Below are 21,968 nucleotides of genomic sequence, written 5' to 3'. Positions count from 1 at the left end.
TAAAAATTTTCCAATGTTATGGTTTTTGTATATTTTTATATGTACTTTTATTTACAGCTCAGATTACTGAGAGGGGAAGCAAGGGAAGGCAATGTCCTAAACTGCCACTGGAAACCTTGACAGCCAAAGACATGAAGGGGGCGGAGGGAGCCAAAAAACTCAGCAGAACACCGATATTTCTATATATATTAAACACACAGAAGATCTCAATATAGTTTTGGTGCTTCATTCTTTGCGCATCAGCACCGTTGTTTCTTCTCGCAGGGGGACTAATCACTAATGATAGGACCGTTTTGTGTTGAACCCGCACTGTACACTCAGTGGTTGCCTTCTATATTACCACGACCAAAAAAATATGACTGCGAAAACCTTGATGGATGAGTATGTTCTTCAAGCATTCAGTTGGATTTCTCCAGCAACTCCCCATCGGTGGATGAACGACAAAATCACCCATGGACTTCAGTTTGTCTGCTGCATCAAGCAATAGAGATGCTTTTAAGATTTCAATACAGTACAGAGAAGTAAACCTTCCAATTAGTAGAACAAAACATTGCAATAACGGGGTAAGTCAACATAATACAGAGATGCTTTCTAAGGTGGAATATGCAAGGAGGAAAACAATTGACTTTGCAGTTCATCTCCGAAGAAAAATAAATTGGATTAGATTGTAGCCGAAAGAACAATCACATTAACAGTATAACAATATACATGGAGAAAACAATGTTATAATAAGCAATGTCTAGTTTTTACGTAATTCGCTACTCCAGTCATAATAATACAGCAAAGGAAGCCATGTTAGTAACAAGCAAGAAAAATTAATTGAGAAAATTGGGGAAGAGAAACTGACCTGGGAATATAAATGCTCGTCAAACATGGTAACCGCACAAGGACCAGATGTAGAAGCCCAATTATGCTGAGTGGGGTAAAACTCAGGTCTAGGAGCTTCAAAGCTTCCATTAACTTGATACTCAACAGGGTTTTCTTGAGGACTCATTTCTGCCGGTGGCTGGAATTTCGTATCAGTCAGCATATTGAGATTGTACGGAAGATAGGGAATGTGCCCACCCAGCTGTAGATTCAGCGGTGCGGTTCTGGTTAAGTCATTTAGAATACCATTTTCTTGTCCAGAAGTAGAAATCTCTGGACTTTTTCCTGTGCCAAGGTAACCAGAATAACTACCAAAGGAGGAACTTGCTGAGCATTCCAGATCCCTATAACAGGAAATAATTCCACTGAGTAACACTTTTGAGATAAAGGCAATCCACCATTAGATGAGGGAGCCATTTAACGTTCTATGTTATAAGGAGCATCATCTTATCGCATAACATGTTGCTTTTCTTTTCAATTATATTTCCGTCTTACACAACAAAAATTCTTAGGAGAGCTAGTATGTACTTCCGAACAATCACTCACCTATGGGGAAGCAAGGTCGTGTCCTCAGGTAAAACTATATGTCGGCTTTCATTAGTCGGAATCCATGACAAAGGCTGGAGCTGCTGCTCAGCATTCATGCTGAAGGGTATATGCAACCCATTTTGGAACTGCAAGATGAGAACCATAAGAATATTATGTTTGCCAATATCGTACCGGTAAGTAAATAAAACCTCAAAAAAATTAAATAACACCTTAAAAAAGTTTCTCATGTCAGAAAAGTAGCAATGCTTTACCTGACTAGTGCATTTTATCGACATAAGCTGCTGCTTTTGTAAATTTTCCTGCCAGCGGAAAATTGGATAGCATTAGTATCAAGAGGTGTAGAACTAATCATTGTAGCACAAGGTCACTTGAAAACTACAGAGAAAGGATTCGAAGAAAATTGTACATTCCTTATTGTACAATTGTGATAACTTTATTTTGTTTGTAACTGTCAACGGTTTCTTGCTGAAACTCCAATGATGTATACTCACTACTATTCACATACATTTCCAGATTAATAAGTAATCAATTTCTAAATTTCTACAGTCTAAGGCAGTACATCGTTTCAGCAACTTTCAATTATCAGTGGTAAAATTTCAATGGCATATAATATTGGAGAGCTAGGCCAATTACAATAATTAGAAAATCTTAAAATTTGGAACCAGACAATGAGAACACTTCCCAGTGCTGACCCTATCAAGCGCAAGAATTCTAACATCGGGCGGGTATATACTAAATTTCTTCATATAAAACCTACAACTGGATGAAGAGGATACCTTATGTATTCGAATCTGGTTAAGCGATTCTCTAAGTGAATCTTCCATATGCCCCAACTGTTCTACACTGTTGATCTTATCAGGGCTAGTCCAACAGCTGCAGAATCCAAGATTGGTATAGCATTAGTTTAGGGGGTCATAGACCATAGTAAACTTTCATTGCAAATTAAATTAATGAAACGTAAAATATGGCTCGTGAACCAAATTTTCAGGTATTCACCTTAGTCTCTTTTTTATTTCGGAAAGCTGGGTTTGCAATAAACTAGACTGGTTACTCAGATCCTGTTGGAAAAATAAAGAGAGAGAGAAATATAAACAGCATGTAACAATGAAAAGTTAAGACCAAGAGACTCGAATGGTGAAATATCACATTGGAAATATGGGTTTGCATTCTTACCTCAATCGTTTGAGAACTGAAACAAAAAGAAAAGAAAAACATATTAATTGTAATTCTTGTAATTTCATGATTTCTGACAACATTTTAACCTAGTGTGTTAGCTTGTGTACCTTGTACCCAAAAATTCTTGTATATTAACGTCATGATCCAACTTCTTGAACGTTTTCTTCAGTGCCTACACTTTCAACAAGAAAAACAGAAAATTAAGTAAGAGACAGCAGTGGTAGTATCTAGATTACATCCAAACAGAAAAAAAAAAAAAAGAAAGAACAATAATATCATTAATAAATAAGTAAATAAATAAAAGGTTATCAAAAGGGACTTACTTCGAGGCTTTCCAATTTCCTGTTAGAATCCAAAGAAATTAAATTTAGCTAGGATACTTTGAAACTTAATTCAGATACATGATTGTTTCTTTAAGCGAAGAAATTACCTTTTAGCTCTTTCCTGTGGAGTAAGTTGAGCAAACTTTGCTATAACGTCTTCAATACTACTAAAGTCAACAAGAAAAAAGAAAAGGGCAAGTTACTGATCATTGATTCCCAACGAAAGGTTATACTCTTACAGACGAAGGCACACAAAACAAAATTTCATCCACACATGATTTCATAAATACAAGTGCATGATCGTTATTTACAGCCCTTGTTACCAATAATGTTATACAATCTAATCTCCATTACAATAGAACAATCAGACTTGTTCAGAATTAACAGAAACAATTAAAACACTAAGGTAGGTCATGTGATCTAAAGAATTTTACATTCCTTACTACTGTAACTCCTAAAGTGAATATAATTTGGTAATTAAACTAAACAACTGAATGAATTAAGGTGCCTCACACATTAAACATATTCCCCTGAATCAACTGCTTCGATTAACTAAAAGGATTAATCTCGATAAACCTGAAAAGTTTTCAAACGCAAACACAAAACCCTTGTGCGAGTCTTCATATAAATTCTTTAATTCGTTACTATTAGAATGAATGTACAATTGTATATACATACCTGCGTTTGCCACAGCACAAAGAAGGCTTTCCGGTAGGCGAAAACATGAGAAGGATAATGTCAATGTCGCATAGTATAGATAATTCATTAGCCTTTTTCATGATGCCATTCTTCCTTTTCGCATAAGTTGCTTGACGCCCATTTGTATTCTCCAACCTCTTAATCTTTAGCTTTACCCTTCCCATCCTGCACTTTCGACCGCGAATCTTACGCTTGAATCCCTCTTCTTTGACTGTCCAAAATATCGAAAAGCCTGCCCAAAAACAAAATCATTCATTTCTCATCACAATCTATCCAACCACACACAGTTCAATTTCCTGACTCACACAATTCAGCAACCAATTCAAACAACATTGCCAGATACAAGAAGATGCTACCGAAAGTTCACAAATTTATCAACATTACAAAATAAAGACAGATGTTTTTCCTATTTTCCAAACCCTAATGACCAAATTAAATCTTACATAATCAGGGGTGATTAAAATTGCTTTAAGCCCAGATAAGAAAACAAAAATTCAACAAAAACCCATTTGCAAATGAAGCTAAAAAACCAAAATCGATTACCTTTTCTGAGAACCGGAGACTCGTGGGATATTTGAAAAAAATAAGGAATAAATAGTAAAAGGCAAAAAGCATATCTAAAAAACCACAAAAAATAGAAACTTACCCAGAAGAGGAAATGAAACAGAGGAGTTTTTAGCAAAACATAATCCAAACGTCGGAAAATGTTGGGACACAGGAGAGGAGAGAGAGAAAGAGAGAGAGAGAGATTGGCTGTCGAGGGAAGCCAATAGGGAGGAGATTCAAAAGGCAGAGAGAGAGACGGAGAGAGAAAAAGAGAAGGGTGTGTGTGAGCTTACATATAGCTTTGCATAACACGACCGGGTGACCGAAAAATTCGGTAAACGAAATTAGCGGGAAAATCGGAAACGTCGGAAATTCCCAAAACAACCAACCAAAAACAATTTTGTCTGTCGTTCGACCTCCTTCCTCCTCCGACTCTGTCCTCTGATCCGACACAGATTTTTGGTTCTCTAACATATTTTGCTGGGTCGTGGAGGACTTCAGAACTTAAATTTTGTGAAATTACGTTTTTACCCTTCACTTCCCATGCGTTTTGATGGAAAAGATATTGTCGTTATGGTCGTTTTAGGAAACGAGTAATTAATGCTTGGAAAATGTGGTGTTATTTTTGCTAACATACTATTTCATGGGCCTCCGGACTAGAAAAATGGGCCTGATGGATTGGGTTGGTTACACACTTGCACTCTATTAATATGGTCCATCCTTTGATTGTAGTTGAAACCAGCAAGTGAGAAGAGGAAACTCCTACTAAACATCTAGGATTTCAAATCAGAAAAGGATTGTCCCTCTTAATCACAATTTGTATGGATTAATTCTGTTTAGACACACAAACTAACTTCCGTTGTTGACACTTTCTAATACGGGTTTGTCTTACATCCGATGGTTTAGGTAGCTCTCACTTTTATCAAAGAATGTCAACAATGAGATTAGTTTTGTGTGTCTAAATAGTATTACGAGAGAGGGGTAGACTTATGATTAAAAAATAAAAGGTACTTTATCCACTGATCAAGGCAAAAACACATTGATAATCAAATCCCAAACCCACATTAATTCATTTACTTACCCATAAAAGTACTGAGTATATAATAGCAAGGTTTAGACATTGCAGTAATTGCCAACGTTTGATTGCACTGATGCTGCTAGAGTCATCACACTGAGGTCAAAAAGAAAAGCAGCACGAACAGCTGAGCAGCCACCAGCAATGGACCAGCGGATTTTCGTGTGCATCATCATATTTTTCAATCAGTTAAAATTTGATATGCGTGCAAAAATGGGCCGTGGCGTTTGGAAAGTGTAATAAATTAAGGCAGGTACTAGTTTGTCCATAAAAAGCAAGGAGCTCAAGAACCTCTTTGGGTTGCGTTACGTCAGATCGGATAAATCAGTTAGCTAATAACCACCTCTCTCTCTCTCTCTCTCTCTCTCTCTCTCTCTCTCTCTCTCTGGTCGATCGATTTTCTGGATCACTGACAGTATATTGACAATATTATCTGACACTAAAATTGTGAGACTTTATTCTCTGAAATGACCAATCGAGATTGCTGGTTTTAAGAAACTCTGAGCAATAATAACGAGGGTGTGGGGTTTGTGAATTTTGATGCTCTCTATCTCCACCCTTCGGTAATAAGTAATAACCGACCGACAGAAGACTAGATGAGAGGGTCGGTCATAGCATTAACAAGAGATGAATATCTAGAGAGACTTCCAGCCAGATGTGCTGTATCAATATTTTCAAGTCAATTACACCTTGTTATGATGCATTTTAACTATTTTATATAGTGATTTTGTGGCAATGGATCGTTATATTAAGAGTTGGTTTAGTATTAATATGTTTTGAAAAAAATTGTTTCTTCTGTATTGTAAGAATAACTAGTTGTGAAATAAAACAGTAGAGTGTTTGGTAAATTTTTTTCTAGAAATGTTTTTGAAAAGAAAAAAAAAAGTAGTATTATAGTGTTAGATAAACTTTTATGTAAAACAAATGTGAAAAAAAAAACTGGTTTTTCAAAGCTGGGTTTTACAACTTTGTGTTTTTGGCTTTTTTTCACTCAAAACTGTGAAAAAAAAACTGAAGCTGAATGTTTATCAAACATAAAAAAAGCCCCCAGCTTTTCTTGATAGCCACTTTTTTCAGAATCACCTCGATACCAAATTAGGATTAAGCTTCATCTTCTATTGTTTAAAAAAATTCTTCATGCAACAAATTTTATGCCTTTTTTTATTTATTTTGCTCATCACTTTACTATTTTATATGTGACCGGAAATGAAATATATGGGATTTTTTTAAAAGAGTTTTAACGAAAAGCTCACAGTACTGTTCATTTTAACGAAAAACCATATTTTTATACTAAAAAATCAATTATGGTATTATTCACTTTATCCTTTATTTTATCTTTATCATTAAAACTCAAATTTTTTAAACTTTTTTTTTATTAGTTTTCCTATTTTTTTTAGAATTTGTATAGGTTTGGACTGGACATGCCCAACAAACAAAAGCATAATCTGCCGTTTAGAAAGTAGTTAATGCTTCTCACAGCAATCACTAAAAGTAAGGTATTAGGCATCCCCTGGTGATCATATAAATAACAGCAACAAATGACTTTGTTTCCAAAAGGACTTGCACCAATATTTATCTGTGCATGCATTTGATTTCGAATATATAGACAATTATAATGAAGCACTATTTTGTGTTAACTATTTACTTCAGAGTGCAGACAGAAGCTTCTTCAATCGAGTGAAGCAATTTCGTGGTGAAGTTGGTCCACTCAAGATTATCACAGTTGGGGTTCTTCAGGACAGTCCAGGAGTCATGACTCTGCATTTGAAAAACCAATACCTTGGTCCCTACCCCCACACTCCTCTACTTACTACCATCTATCAAACTTTGTAAAAGTTTCACATCAATCAAGCACGTTAAACATTGATTAGGCTTTTGGACAAACATCCCTTTCTCCTGCAGGTTATACCAGAAAGATCAAATGAACGTGGGAATGTCTAAACCACCACCTTTTTCATCACAAGTAAAAGAGTTCATGTTTGATACGTTAGGGCGATTTTTACAACGAGGCAAGACTGTGTGAGACATTTCTTGGCCGTTGACATGATTGGGCACTCCCCTCAAATTCTTTTCTAAGACTATTTCTAACTTATGAGATAAAATTTAAAATATAAGCTTTAAACCCCCTTCTCAAACCATGGACTAAAATAAATTTTAGGATAAAATATATCTCTGGACTAGATTCCCCCCAAGATTTAAGTCTGGTTTAAATTATTCTGGACCCACCAAACTGTCATATTTCAAATATTTTTTTTTGTTTTTTTACTTATAATTTAACAGTTATAATCAAATGAGATCAAATCTAATAGTAAAAAAAAAAAAAAGATTTGACGACCCAAAATTAAATCTAACATTTAAAATAATCTAAGAAAATTATTTAAATCAAATTTGACTTAAAACTTTATAAATACCTATGTATTTGTATGATTTTTAATTACTTATCGGAATTTAAATATTTTTAGACTAAAATATTCATAAAAATCAATTAAGATAATCTACGTAAAATTTATCTAAAAAAATAATGAAAACAAAAAGTTAGGCTAAAATCATTATTTAATCATCACGGGCTAAAATTTTAAGCCACAAGAATTGGAGGAGAAAAACAGTTTATGACTTATGGGCTTAAATTTTTAAGCTTTATCCCCAAGGATTGGAGATGTTCTAAATAAGAAGTGATGCAACATGAGATTAGGTTTCCTTCGCTACAAGGATCAACTCTCTCACATAAGAAAAATCTATGTGATATAAGGTGGTAATAAAATACTGTGAGTCTCATACTTAAGTGAAATATACCTTACAACTTAAATATTCGGATGCCCTTATTGAAGTTATTATCCAAGTATATGTTAAAGTTTCAGAGGGACAGGCATCGGTCTACCACTATACTAATAGCATTGAAGTTGTCCACACTTAATCATCTGTGCAATCAATAAGTGTGGCGTTTTTATGCAAAAAGTCTTGATGCAGTTAAAAGTGGAACCTTTTGATATAAATTGTGATTTGTTTTGTGAGATAACTGATGTGAGACTTTTTGCGGTCTTCAACATGCCCCCTCATTTTGAACCACTTTAGAGTGGGCCAAACATGTAGCTACATCAGTCAGGTTTGTAAGTGAACCTGATAATTCGGGCCCAGATCTGAAATCCATCCTGATACCAAGTTAAAGTTTAAGAAAGACAAGTCGTAGTCCACTATGCCTCGATGTAATTAGCAGTGGAACCATTTGATATAAGTTGTGATTAGTTTTGTAAGATGGCAGATGTGGAATTTTTTGCTTTATTCAACAATATATAAATATTTCTTTCTATCTCTCATCCCATACATGTACATATATAAAAATAATAATATTACCCACACACATATTTCTAATTTTCACACTCTTCTCAACAATAAAATATTAACAAAAATATATAGAAAAATAAATGTATGAATATCAACCAACATAAGAAACCAAAATAAAGTGAATGAATCGAGCACAATTTTCCTTGGATGACTACACACACATGCATGGTTGTCTAGCAACGACAGGCTTTTACGGGTACGGGTGTCCAAAAGGACCATGAACCGTTGGCTTTGTTTTGTTTCTTTGCAAACAACAAACAACAGGGGCTCCAACGCACGTGGATTTCTGTTACAATCAAGATTTTAAAAAATGCTAAGCGTTAGTTAGGTGGTTAGTTGGGATCTAGCATCTAGACGATTAGGTGGACGTTAAGGCGAATTAGACGAATTTAAGTAAATTTATTATATTTCATATAAATAAGTGTTTGTTTATACTTAAAATATATATAATTTCATCATAAACAACAAAATAGAGTGACATATTTATTATAAAGTATTAGAACATAATAAAAACATAAGAAGCAAGAATATAATGTGTGTTCATTTAAATATGCAACATCTCTCTTACAATTTATTAAAAAATGAAAGTTATCTGTTTTATGTCTAAGTGGAACGCGACTTAGACGGGTCTGGGAGGGATATGCGGTCTTGATGGATGCCTTAGCAAGTATAGGCATTTTTTTTTAATTTTCAAACGCTTAGACATTAATCAGGACGATGATCCACCGTCTAACGCTTAGACCTAGACGAAAAGTTTTAGAACAGTGGTTATTAAATCATTCACTTGTTCAGTTGTTCAACTTTCTCATCTCCTCATATAGATAAAAGGTAAAAATATATGGGTTTCACCTTTGAATTCGGGATATCCTCTGTCACTCACTTGTTAAATGTTGCTCATTGTATTTTTATTTAACGGTCGAAAATCATGAAGCATGAGATATTTCGGAACATATTCAAAAGTCACATCTGTAGTTAATATATGTGCATGGGAAGAAATATAAATAAGAGAAATAAGAAAAAGAAATGAAATAAGGGAAACCCTAAACCTAAAAGTATAGGGTACAGGGACAATTCCTCAATGTACACAAAGCTGTGTCTTTTCCCCAGTCAATGAAAGAAAATCTCAAACAAAATCAACTCCCCCTGTCCTTTTCTCTTCTTCCACCCCCCAGACTCTCAGTTACTTAACTTCTTACACGCACAGATTCACTGATACATCATACACCCCACATTATTACTGTACAAAAATAAAATAAAAAACCCCAAATTCCCAACTATACCCCTATACCCTTGGCCCTTTCCTAACTGTACCCTCTGATATTTTTCACGTTACTGATGAGTAAGTAGTACTATTGAATCAGATATTCGCAGGGATTTTAATTTGAACAAGCAATGAGAGACTGAGAGACTGAGAGACTGAGAGACTGAGGGATCCAATTAAATTACAGTAAACAAATTTTTTTTTAACGAATCATGGAAAAGAGCGGGGTAAAAACTGAAAACCAACCTTTATTTACCATATATGGGGGTGGTGAATTTGCGAAGAAATGAGAGTGGTATGTCATGTTCAAGTGAGCTTTATTACTGACTGCTAACGCTTATGACAAATTGACAGTCGACCTTTACTATCTACTTATGGCATCATATGGCTTTGGATGCCTCCCCCTTCTTTGGATAATTCACTCCCCAGTCAGTCAGTTTTACTAACTAGCACCCCGTTCTGTCTATTTTGACTCACAAGTAATTTCTCTCTCTACCTCTCTCTTTCTCTCTCTCATAATGTATGTATATGCAGTAGTACTATTAATATCTGGAAACATCTAGCTATACATGACTTCATTAGCTGGTGTAGTGATGAAATGTGGGGAGCATAGAGTTGTAGCTCCTTTGTTGGAGTTCTGAGCACGCACTGCAATTAGCTAGCTTGCTCACCCTACCTTCTATATAACCTGACTGACTGAAGAGGTTCTAATCTTGTAGACTTTTTGTTCTTGGGCTTCTGTTGCCATGTATATACTCATATCATCATCATCATCATCATCATACATGCTTACATACGAACATCATTATCATCCATGTATGCGCTTAGATATCATCATCAATATTAACGCATAGTGTTGTTAGTCTTAACTATTCATGTTATAACACGTTAGTTTGTTCACTTAACACTATACCTGAAGTGTGCCTAATAATATATCAATTAAGTTTGTCTTGCATTCATATTAAAAAATAAAAACTAATGAAAATGACTTGAAAACTTTGAGTTTTAACGATAAGAACAAAATAAAGGATAAATGATAAAGTGAATAGTACCATGATTAATTTTTTAATGTAAAAATATGATTTTTCGTTAAAATAAATTGTACTGGAATCTTTTGTTAAAGTTCCTTATTAAAGATATGGAATAGTATCAGTATGTAAAGTGGTTTGACGGTCAAGTTCCAGAATTTCCAGACAACCCTCTCTCTAATGGTTGTTTCCATATTCCCAGCCTGTGTCCTCAGACAAAGTTGACTGCGCTTCTATTTCCATATGCTTCATATCCAACACTCTAATCTATGCTTCATTTTTTCTTGTACTTATATTTACAATCCTATTCAATGTTTTAGAAACCATCTGTAAATTGTTGCATCAATTATTATCTATTAGAGTAAATTATATTTTATCCCTTCAGATTTGAGGTCGATTTCAATTTCTTATAACATCTTTGAAATATTTCAATTTCATACATTTACTTATCATTTTATTTCAATTTCATACAATTGTTAAAAATTTTGTTAAGTTAACCGTTAAGTGATAACGTGGCAAATATAGGGTTCTCATTTGTGTTGACGTGGCTGCTACATTTGTGCCACGTGGCTAAACACTTAATAAAAATTTTATAATATTAAAATAATTAATTAAAGAAAAGTATTTAAAAAAAAAAAAACCCAGAACCTCTTTTCGTCTTCCACACCCGAGTACCCCTCCATCCCCTCCACCCCCTCCACGGCTAGGGATGGCAACGGGGTGGATCAGGTTCGGATGTGCCATCCCCATACCTGAACCTATAGAATCCTCGAACAAGTTTTCCCCATAACCGAACCTGTTAGGTCACGAATTTTTGATCGGGGAACGGTTTTCCCCATTATGATATTTATATGTTTATTTATATTATTAACTAAATGAAGTATTAAAAAAAAAAGATATTAAATAAACTGCTATTATTAATACAATTGATACAATGCATCTAATAAGTAATATTAAAAATTTATATTACTAAGAAAACATTTACACTCCTAAAAATTATAAGCATATAATTCCTATTATTAATCGTTACATCCCAAATCGTCCAGGGGAGTGGATCCTGTAAGCCTTATATGTATATGCCTATCTCTATCTAGCACGAGGCCTTTTGGGAGCTCACTGGCTTCGGAGTTCATTGGAACTCCAAAGTTAAGCGAGTTCGCGCGAGAGCAATACAAGGATGAGTGACCTACTGGGAAGTTCTCATGTGAGTTCCGAGAAACAAAACCGTGAGGGCGTGGTTGGGGCCCAAAGAGGACAATATCGTGCTACAGTGGAGTCGAGCCTGGGATGTAGTGGGGGCCCAAGTTGGGATGTGACAATTTGGTATCAGAGTCAATCCCTGGGCAGAAGTGTGCCAACAAGGACGTCGGGCCCTTAAGGGAGATGGATTGTTATATCCCACATCGTTCAGGGGAGTGGATCTTGTAAGTCTTATATGTATATTCCCATCTCTACCTAGCACAAGGCTTTTTGGGAGCTCACTGGCTTCGGATTTCATCGGAACTCCAAAGTTAAGCAAGTTCGCGCGAGAGCAATTCCAAGATGGGTGACCCACTAGAAAGTTCTTGTGTGAGTTCCCAAAAACAAAACCGTGAGGGCGTGGTCGGGGCCCAAAGCGAACAATATCGTGCTACGGTAGAGTCGAGCCCGAGATGTGATGGGGACCCGGGCGGGGATGTGACATTAATGATATAAAAGTAAATAATTAATTTCATATTTAATAATGCATGATTATTAACAATCCCTTTTCATATAATAAATATTTATATATTTTATTCATAAATGAAATGGTTTGGTTTCGAGTATGGGTCTGGAGCGGATACCCCAATAACCATAACCGAAACTGAAAAATTTACCCGACGGTTACCCATAACCGTAAAATACCCTAATTTTATACCCAAAATCAAACCATTCAGATCGGTTACTTGCGGGGATCGGATTTGACGGGTTAAATTGCCATCCCTATCCACGGCTCCACCCTGTTCCCCCATAAGTAACAGAACACCCCCCCCCCCGAGATCACCAAACCCATCCCCCAATTTTTCCCCCAGACAAAGCCCATCACTTCCTCTCCCTTCGTCACCAACTCCTTCGCTGCTCTCTCAAAGACGTCTCCCACCTCCATCGTGTCTCCTCATCCTCTTCTAGTTCCCTCGAGACCCAGGGCTTTGTTTGGTTCCCTTGTCGCCCAAAATTAGGGATAAAATTAGGGCTAATAAATTTTTGGGGATTAGGGTTGGGTGCAGGTTGATCTGGGGATAGATAAGGGAAGGGAGGTGAAGGCAGTGGAAGAGATGGAGAAGGTGTGTCGGGGAGGTGAAGAGGGATGAGTGGATTGAAGAAAGGGTGGCTCGGGTGGGTAAGGGGTGGATGATGGGGAATGGGAAAAGGGGGTGCTCGGGTGGGGAAGACGAATGGGGTTCTAGGTTTTTTTTTTTAATTTTCTTTAATTAATTATTTTAATATTTTAAAATTTTAATTAAGTGTTTAGCCATGTGGCACAAATGTGACAAGCACATCAGCACAAATGGGAACCCCATATTTGCCACGTCATCACTTAATGGAACTTAACAGATTTTTTAACGGTTGTACGAAATTGAAATAAAATGATAAGTAAATATATGAAATTGAAATGTTTTAAAGATGTTATAAGAAATTGAAATCGACTCCAAACCTAAAAGGATAAAATGTAATTTACTCTATTCATTAATATGTTGGGTACACGTATCATTTGTTCCAAAAACAACGGATAAAATTTGAGTTCATCATTTTTGCCTTGGAAAAATCCAATCACGCTGGTTAGATTTGTCTAGATCTTCTTAGAGCATCTCCAACAATACCAAATAAATTATTCTAGCTAGTGACCCAAATGTTAATTTGATTAGCCACTACTTCCAACAATACTAACTGTTTTAGCTTAACTTAAAATATTTAAATATTATTTTTTCTAACCTTAACGACCCAAATCTTTGTCTTCTTTTGAAGTCCACAAACAATGAAATTTTTGTGTTTTTTAATGTTTAGTAAAAGTTTAGCTTTTCCTCTCCTCCTAGCCAAATTCACAAAGCTAAAATAGCTAGTCATTTAACTAGACATCCTTCAGCTATAGACCTTGGAAGATACCCTTACTTGGGGGAGTGGAAGGAGAGTAACCTATAGGAACTAAGACATTGCTGGCTTTTCTTTTGCATGTAGTTCCAAAGGAACAGACTCATTAGAATCTTATACAACAGTCCTACAAATTATATTGTGGGACATCTAACATATCAACCTTTTGTGACCCTTTCTTTCATGCGTTTCTGGCTGCCTTATTGCATGAGCCAGCAAGCCAACCTATTCCCATGTCTTTACATGGATCATCCCAGAAGCATGTTCTTTCATTCACTTGCCCTCAATATATAACAAACTCTTCTATCTTTTACATGACACTTTCCTGCCTCACTCTTATGCATGCACATGTCATACACAATATGTGCATGCTCACAGCCGACAAAAAAAAGAAAGTGTCATTACAGTATGAACTGAAGAAAAATATAATAATAAGTGATAAAATTAGAGAAATTGGATGTTGTATGGACAATTATAAAAGTCTTTTGCTGAAATAGGAAAATCAACACTACTAACATGAACTTTGACACGAAAAATATCTTATATGCCCTAAATATATCACTACGTGATCGATCGACAATCTTCAATTCAATTTCATTTTCCCAAAATTCTTACTGTTAAATACATGATATGCATGTTGGACCTTTTGAACATTTAACGTGTTATGTCCCGTTTTGATCGTTGGATTTTTTTTTCTTTTTTGAGCAAAAGCTATTCGCAGTTGTCCTATAATGACCAGTTTTCCTAAAATAAAATGAAAACCAAACAGAGATAATGAGTACATTGACTATGCCTAGGGCTATGAATACATCTTTTTTCTGCATTGATTAAACGCTTACACATGAACTTAAGCATAAGATCTGAGCTCGGTGAATTCAGGATTACATGCTTTCAAACAGTTGCACAGAGTCATAGGCTATATAGCTAGCTTTTGAACATCAATCTGTATGTTTCATATCTTCTATTTGTCTTCTTCTATCTGAACATCTGAATACGATATAATTTATTTATTCCTATTTTCTTTCTTTTGTATATGTTATATATGAATTGTTTGTAATTAGACCCGGTACAAAGCCACCGCAAAGTTTTTTTAACTGAGGCTTACTTTTTTTTTTTTTGAAGCAACTGAGGCTTACTTTTGTAATCTATCTATGGTTCAATTTTCATCGATTTTAATAAATATCGTATCTTTCCTCAAGCTGCAATATTTGTTTCATTGTTCTATTTAACATATTTAGTTTCACAAATTAAACCATCATTAGTGTATAGTTTCTTACATACCTTCAGTTGAATTAATTTTATTTTTGGGGTAATTATGCCAAAGTTCCCCTCATGCAGAGTCTGAGATTTAGGTTATACACGTGCAAACATGGGTCACACGTGGGGAGGGGCAGACTGGAAGAGGGAGAAGAAAACAAAAGAAAGCACAGAAGGTGTGAGAGAAGGCAGATGATACGAGAGATATGGTGATGGGAACAATATATTCTCTACACAAATAAGTACTGTTGAATTTTACCTGTCAATATTTAAATGCCCCCACCCACACACATGCTTGGTTTTCACTTGTCTTCCCATCTGGTCTGAAAAGTCGAGGACCAAGTGATCCTTTGTCTTTTGAAAGATCTAACGATAATTGGGGTTCTGTGAATTTCTGGAGATCGTTTCTATTACCCCCATTTGACTCATGTCCCAATTAACAACATTACGTTGTGTACTAATACATAACTAATCCATCCTGTCATCTTTTGCAAAACCTGTCTCGTATAGTGATACACCCTTGTCTTTGTCTCACTTATTACTTAACCATGATGTTATATATCATTATGTTTAAACCCTAATTGTCTGACCAAGTCCACTCAGTAATTGAAGAGACTCTGTCTCGCTGATGAGAGTAGTAGTGTCTAAATTTGTTTGTAATCTAAATTGAAGTTTAGGAATGCAGATTAACTTTTGGTTTATTTAGCCATTGATTATGTTGATGAATATATATGACATGAGCAGATCAGAAGTTAGTTTTGTTTTGCAGCTTCCGAACGTGGGGTCTCCATGGATATGATGACATGAAGAAGCCCAGCCAGCAGGGATCTCATAAGCATGATCACATGCATATAAATGTACCTTAAATGCTAAGTACAGGCATGAGCAATGAGCTAGTCCAGTGAGAGACTGAGAGTAGCGACACACAAACGTGCATCGTTCCTTCGGTTTTATTTTTTATTTTTTAATCAGAAAATCAAGTAAACTTAAGAAAGCAGATTTCATTTCTTTTAAGCTAAACCCTAAAGTAGTGACTAAACAAGTTTTAAGTTTTCCAAAAAATGAAAATGAAACTAAAAATGAAATAATTATCAAACAATCTCATAGTAAAGGATTTTTTTAAATTACTTCAGTCTATATGAATATTCAAGTGTTTGAATGGCTAGACTTTCAAAATAATTAAAACCAAATCAGGGTTATCTGATATTGGGTTGTTTTTTTTTTTTTATTTTATATTCTTGTGGTGTTATGTTATGACCGTTTATCTATGCATGCGAAATTTATGTCAGATTCATTCCTCTCAAATATCGTTTTGTATATATAAAAGATAGATTATTCAGCAGTGTTTATTTAATTAGCTGATGATTCGAAGTCATTAGAATCTTTTGCTTATACAGAATACGGTCATTAGAATCTTGGATTATATATGAAATCCATAAATAATGAAATTGTTGCCTAGGTACATGATTCGTGGACACCCGTCCTCTCCGTGAGAGAGAGAGAGAGAGAGAGAGAGAGAGAGAGAGAGGTAGATAACTAGATATAGGTGGAGAGGTGGGGTTTAGAATGACGTTGAGGAAGTGGCCTTTCCGGACTGTTATAATAGTTGTGAAAGAAGGGACACGAAAAAATCAAAGCAAATAATTCATCGCCAAATGGGGTTTGGTGATGGTCGTTGGGTCAACTTCAGGTGGTTAACTGAAACCAAAGGTAAATTCCCCCAACTCTAGTTAAACAGGAGGGTCTAATCTTGCCAGAAAAAGCTGGTCTCATCATTAGTGATATATAATTACATGTCTAATTTTATTTCGGTACATACATAAGAATAAATACATACATAAGAATCTGTTATTACGGATAAGAAAAATATATACATAACATACTTTATATAACGAGATTGATCACACGCAAAAATCTCTTCATATGTGAGTGATAAAGATGGAGGGCTAGCTGGCCTACCTTGTTTACTGGTGTCCAACAGGAGGGGTTCTTGTGTCAAAGTGCTCTTCAATCTGTGGTTTGAAAAGAGAAGGGGGGTGTCTAGACCTGCACAAGCCCAAGCGAGCATACATCACATTAGGAGTCTTTTCTTGTCAATCTTGAGAGAGACAGCCTAAGAAGAACCCTTCCAAGTTTCAACCCCATCACCATGAAGAGAGAGAGAAAGAGTGTAGGCCTCACTTTCACACGTGTGAGTGACGTGGGATTTGTTAAAAAGAAAAAGAGGAGAACAACAATAAAATAGTAGTAGGAGCTTGTTAAATTTTAGGGTCAGGGTCAGTCAGGGTTGTTAACTACTTAAAAGCGCCCTCCCTCTCCCTCTCCCTCTCCCTCTCTCCTCTCTTCACCACCCCCACAGAGTCAGTGAGACTGATGAGGTGAGAGGCCGTGTAGGTTTCTGAACACTCTTTGCTATTTTTGCTGTTTCTAGTTTTCTCGCCTGCAAAACAAACTCCTTGCTCTTCCTACCTAGCTTTCACTAGCGCTCTCTCTCTCTCTCTCTCTCTCTCTCTCTCTCTCTCAATTTATTTTTCCAGTCCTTTTCAAAGATGACTTTGTAACAGTTCTTCAATGTAAGAAAATGATGGCTAACAATGGTGCTATATATGCAACAGAAACCCCTAATACCTTAAGCTGTTTCTCCTCCTCCTCTTCTTCTTCTTCTTCTTCTTCTTCAATGGGAATGGTTTATGCCGATATGGGCTCTCTTTCTCTGAGCTCCAAGTATGGAGTATACTCATCAGTTTCTTCCCAGGACAGCAGCCACATCTCTAAGATTTCTGAATCAGAATATGGAAGGGCATTCTGGGGTTTTCCTTCTACCAGAAGTTATGAGGATCACCACAACAGCAGTGACATGAAGGGCTCAGATTATACCAGCAGTGATCACGATAAGAATCCTAATGAGAGTGGGGTGAAAGTTAGTGAGAAGGAAACAGAAAGTGGGCAATCAAAACTGTGTGCCAGAGGGCATTGGAGGCCTGCTGAGGATTCCAAGCTCAAGGAACTTGTGGCTCTCTATGGCCCTCAGAACTGGAACCTTATTGCAGAGAAGCTGGAAGGAAGATCAGGTAAGAAAAATGTGAGAAATTGTTTAGTCCTTTTGTCTGTAGTTATGTCTTCTTTTTGGAAGTGATTTTGACACTCGCGTTCTTCCACTACACTCCTTTTTAACCTTAATTCTTGGATTGAATAAACCAGATTTCCACCCAAAAAAAAAGAATAAACCAGATGAGAAGTGCACGAGAAAACGAATCACTGCTATGTTTTCTCTTTGATTTCACAATTTTCACTCTAATCTATAATAATTCATATGTTTTTGCATATTTGTGTTTGTTAAAAAGGTAAGAGCTGCAGATTAAGATGGTTTAACCAGCTGGACCCAAGAATCAACAGAAGAGCTTTCACTGAGGAGGAAGAAGAAAGACTAATGCAAGCTCATAGAATATATGGCAACAAGTGGGCCATGATAGCCAGGCTCTTTCCTGGAAGAACTGATAATGCTGTGAAGAACCATTGGCATGTTATCATGGCCAGGAAGTACAGAGAGCAATCCAGTGCTTATCGGAGGAGGAAGCTAAACCAAACTGTTTACAGAAGCATGGAGGAAAATCCAAGCTTCAATGCAGCCTCGAGGAGTACTGAACCTCCACCACCTTATGGTGGTCTTAGTCTCCCCAATGGCGGCCTCGGCGGCAGTGGTTCTATATCTTCTTTTTCATATGGAACAAGCTATGATGGTGTTGTTGGTTATGGGGCTGATTATTATGGCTCAAATGGTTCACAAAACTTGATTAGTGTGGAAGAAGAAGCAATCACAAGGAAAAAGTTGCTTTCTCATAATAATAGTGGATTTTGTTCACAACAAGAAACTCCTTTTGAATTCTTCCGTGGTATGTCGTTGTTCTTATTCTTTTTAATTTATCACCTTTCCATTTGTCTAAAACCCTCTTCCAATAAGATTACTTCAATCTGAAATGTCACACTAGCCGTATCTTAAGTCTATAATCACGCATTATCACGTGTATGATTAACTTTGGATAGCGACGGATATCATATCCTATATATAATCATGTATTCTCATGTGTATGATTAACTTGGGATATCGACACGAGGATGTCCCAGTTGCAGCAAAGTCTCAAAACACATAATGGTGGTTGTGTTATTGCAGGTCCGAAGAGCAATGAGGTGATGGGGATGATGAGCCAGAACCGATGTTGGGATGGTTCAGGTGAGATGGAGGGTCATTCGTATGGGGGTATGTATACCCACCATCCACCTCCAAACATGAATGTCACGACAATGCAACAGTCAAACTTCCACAGCCTTGTTCATCAAAAGTACTCAGATTCTTCATGTCAAGTTTCAGGCGGCAAGCCCTCAACATCAGCATCAGCTGCTGACAGAGTTGTTGGCGGCGGCGGCGGCGGCAGCAGCCACCGTGAGACGAGCATTCCGCCACCGCCCTTCATTGATTTTCTTGGGGTAGGAGCCACATGAAGTGAGAACTCAAGAAAAAGCTTAATAGGGTTTTTTTTCTTCGTTTTCCTTCACTTGAACCATCAGAAGAAAAAGAGGCATAATGTGTATGTGGTCCAAGAAAAAGTATGAAGCAATAAAGGGAAAAAAAGAGAGAAGGCTTCTTGTTGTTTTAGTTAAGCTTAGCTGACAGTGAAAAATCTGCATCATTCCCTTTTAAGTCATATCCCACCACCATCTTTTCAATGTAACCCCAAACTCTCACATGAGACCCCCTCACCAAAAGGTGATCCAATAAATTAGATTATTGTCACACATTGACTTGTCACTCTTTTTCCATGTTTTCTTCTTTTCTCTATAATAGTTTCCATGGAGCTCAAGAGATGAAGATCAAACTAACTTAAAATATGGTAGAAGTCGCACTCCTTTTGTATCCCCTAACCCTTGAATAAATCAAGAGAAAACTAAGTGACGATAACAAGATAATGAGTAAAGAAGGTTTAAAGAAAGACAAAACGAAAGTGAAAATCGCTATCTTATCAAATTTTGTATTTGAGTAAAGGTTAAGAAATTAAATAGGGGAAAAGGTGATAGAATAGGGATGATGATGAAATAATGAGGTAAACAAAGATAATAATAGGGTCGTTGGATTAGAACTATTTGGAACATCCTTTTCTTTCCCACGGGGACTGAAAAACTCAGGCACAATTTCTGCAACTGAAGACTATCCTATCATATGCTAATCTTACTGTGAGGGGTAGAGAGAGAGAGAGAGAGAAAGAGAGAGAGAGAGAGAGAATTCGCTCAATGCACATGGGATTAGCCGTTTGGAACTGTGTTAAATAGTACTTACTACTATTCTGCTGAGGGATGGATAGGATAGGACATGAGAGTCCAGGATTTCCTAAGGATATTACAGATATTGCTGAAAGCCTGGAACAAGTAACGTCAGTGGAAAGTAATGCACACTCAAAGTAGCCTATTCCCATCCAATCCAATGCGTATTGAACTGGTTCAGTAATGTAAAACACAATTAGACTGAGATTTCGTACGCAAGTTTTATTTCAAATGTCTGTCGCCCAGAACAGGAAAATATTTGAGTGGTCCTGGTTCCAGACTCCATGCATCGACGGAATTCGACTTGAAAGCTCTCAATCCATGTCAGCTGAGACTTGAGATTGATGGAGGAGGTCTCACAAGGCTTAACTAGTATTTGGGCCTTGGCCTTCGTACAAGATTCCAATGAGTTTAAAGCTTGTTGTCACTTGTCACCAGAATGAATGTACCGCATGACCAATTTGTTCGGAATATTGGATCCTCGAATCACCCCTCAATTGGGTGAGAAATTATTGGCCGTGGCTACTCGTTCCACCTCACACATCCGCCCTAGACACATAAACATCCCACCTAGACCCTCCCACGCTCTCCTAGTCCCAATGATGGGTCATTGGCCGAACAACCATGTGATTCGGGCATCGAGACCGTAGAACTCCTCCGCTTGGGTCCAAGTAGGTTACATAATTTGTCAACTGAACTTTATAGCAAAACCTGATTTCAACCCGTACATGGCATGTTTATTTACTTGTAACGGAAAAAATAATAAATCAGAGAAGCTATGAATAGTAGGGTATTGAAGTATCTATTATTATTGGTGGTAGGGTTTGTCTAGTTGTCATTGTTTAGTTGGTGATGGATAACAACTCATTGTCATCTTACTTTCGGCTAGGGTTAGCTGCTTGTTTGTTTATTTTAGGCTTATTTAAGAGCAATATTCCCTCATCATGTAAAGCTAGGTATTAGTTTAAGTTAGAGATAGTGGAGGTCAGGTCTTCACTCATGCTTGCTGAGCTGCCATCCCTGTCCGCACCATTCCTCCACTTTCTTTCTTGTATTCCTCTCCTATTTATGGTTGATCTTGTAAACTATTTTATACATGATATATACATAAAATTGTCCACATGGTATCAGAGCAGTGATTCCTCTTGGACCTGCTTCTGTGTTCTTCCGAAAAACCCACCAAATCCAAACCAGTTGAGCCATTATGGCCATACCAGCAGAAAAAACTTCAAAAAACGAAACCATGGATACCAATCCAATTCAACGTTTGAGCTCTGTGCTTCTAAACGAATTCAACTACCTGCCCTGGTCACGAGCTATTTCTCTCGCTCTTGGAGGATGTGGAAAGCTCCATTCATTCAAAAGGATAACATCATCCCCGAAACAACTGCACCGGATTATGCAGCATGGGTATCCCAAGA

General features: G+C 36.7%; 2 protein-coding genes across 5 annotated transcripts; one reads left to right on the top strand and one right to left on the bottom strand.

Moving 5' to 3' along the window:
* Nucleotides 1-17: 17 nt before the first annotated feature.
* On the bottom strand, nt 18-4,614 carry LOC137737685 (agamous-like MADS-box protein AGL30). 4 transcript variants are annotated; one of them, XM_068477231.1, is made up of 12 exons: nt 4,454-4,614; nt 3,594-3,846; nt 3,023-3,082; nt 2,916-2,934; nt 2,700-2,764; nt 2,590-2,605; nt 2,413-2,474; nt 2,193-2,289; nt 1,668-1,715; nt 1,414-1,541; nt 848-1,211; nt 18-471 (listed from the first exon to the last, which is right to left on the bottom strand). In XM_068477231.1, the coding sequence occupies exons 2-12, from the start codon at nt 3,776-3,778 to the stop codon at nt 460-462; spliced, it is 1,056 nt and encodes a 351-aa protein (XP_068333332.1). In that variant the 5' UTR covers nt 3,779-3,846; nt 4,454-4,614; the 3' UTR covers nt 18-459. The 4 variants fall into 4 exon arrangements, with proteins under 4 accessions (XP_068333332.1, XP_068333329.1, XP_068333330.1 ...); XM_068477228.1 differs by having other exon boundaries at nt 4,261-4,595; XM_068477229.1 differs by having other exon boundaries at nt 18-468; nt 4,261-4,595.
* A 12,903-nt stretch (nt 4,615-17,517) lies between these two features.
* On the top strand, nt 17,518-20,014 carry LOC137738260 (transcription factor CSA-like). Its single transcript, XM_068477889.1, has 3 exons — nt 17,518-18,302; nt 18,576-19,124; nt 19,403-20,014. The coding sequence occupies exons 1-3, from the start codon at nt 17,813-17,815 to the stop codon at nt 19,729-19,731; spliced, it is 1,368 nt and encodes a 455-aa protein (XP_068333990.1). The 5' UTR covers nt 17,518-17,812; the 3' UTR covers nt 19,732-20,014.
* Nucleotides 20,015-21,968: the final 1,954 nt, after the last annotated feature.

The sequence above is a fragment of the Pyrus communis genome, chromosome 6 (assembly GCF_963583255.1).
Source record: "Pyrus communis chromosome 6, drPyrComm1.1, whole genome shotgun sequence".
Classification (NCBI taxonomy): domain Eukaryota; kingdom Viridiplantae; phylum Streptophyta; class Magnoliopsida; order Rosales; family Rosaceae; genus Pyrus; species Pyrus communis.
The sequence above is the reverse complement of the archived record's forward strand: the minus strand, read 5'-3'. Positions and strand labels throughout refer to the sequence as shown.

Excerpts from the sequence above, each read along its gene's own strand:
- LOC137737685 (XM_068477231.1), bottom strand. The coding sequence starts at position 3,778 with ATGGGAAGGGTAAAGCTAAAGATTAAGAGGTTGGAGAATACAAATGGG. Across the intron at positions 3,083-3,593 it reads TTGTGCTGTGGCAAACGCAG|TAGTATTGAAGACGTTATAG; the intron begins GTATGTATATAC and ends TGTTGACTTTAG. Across the intron at positions 1,542-1,667 it reads CGATAAAATGCACTAGTCAG|TTCCAAAATGGGTTGCATAT; the intron begins GTAAAGCATTGC and ends CTCATCTTGCAG.
- LOC137738260 (XM_068477889.1), top strand. The coding sequence starts at position 17,813 with ATGATGGCTAACAATGGTGCTATATATGCAACAGAAACCCCTAATACC. Across the intron at positions 18,303-18,575 it reads GAAGCTGGAAGGAAGATCAG|GTAAGAGCTGCAGATTAAGA; the intron begins GTAAGAAAAATG and ends TTTGTTAAAAAG. Across the intron at positions 19,125-19,402 it reads TCCTTTTGAATTCTTCCGTG|GTCCGAAGAGCAATGAGGTG; the intron begins GTATGTCGTTGT and ends GTGTTATTGCAG.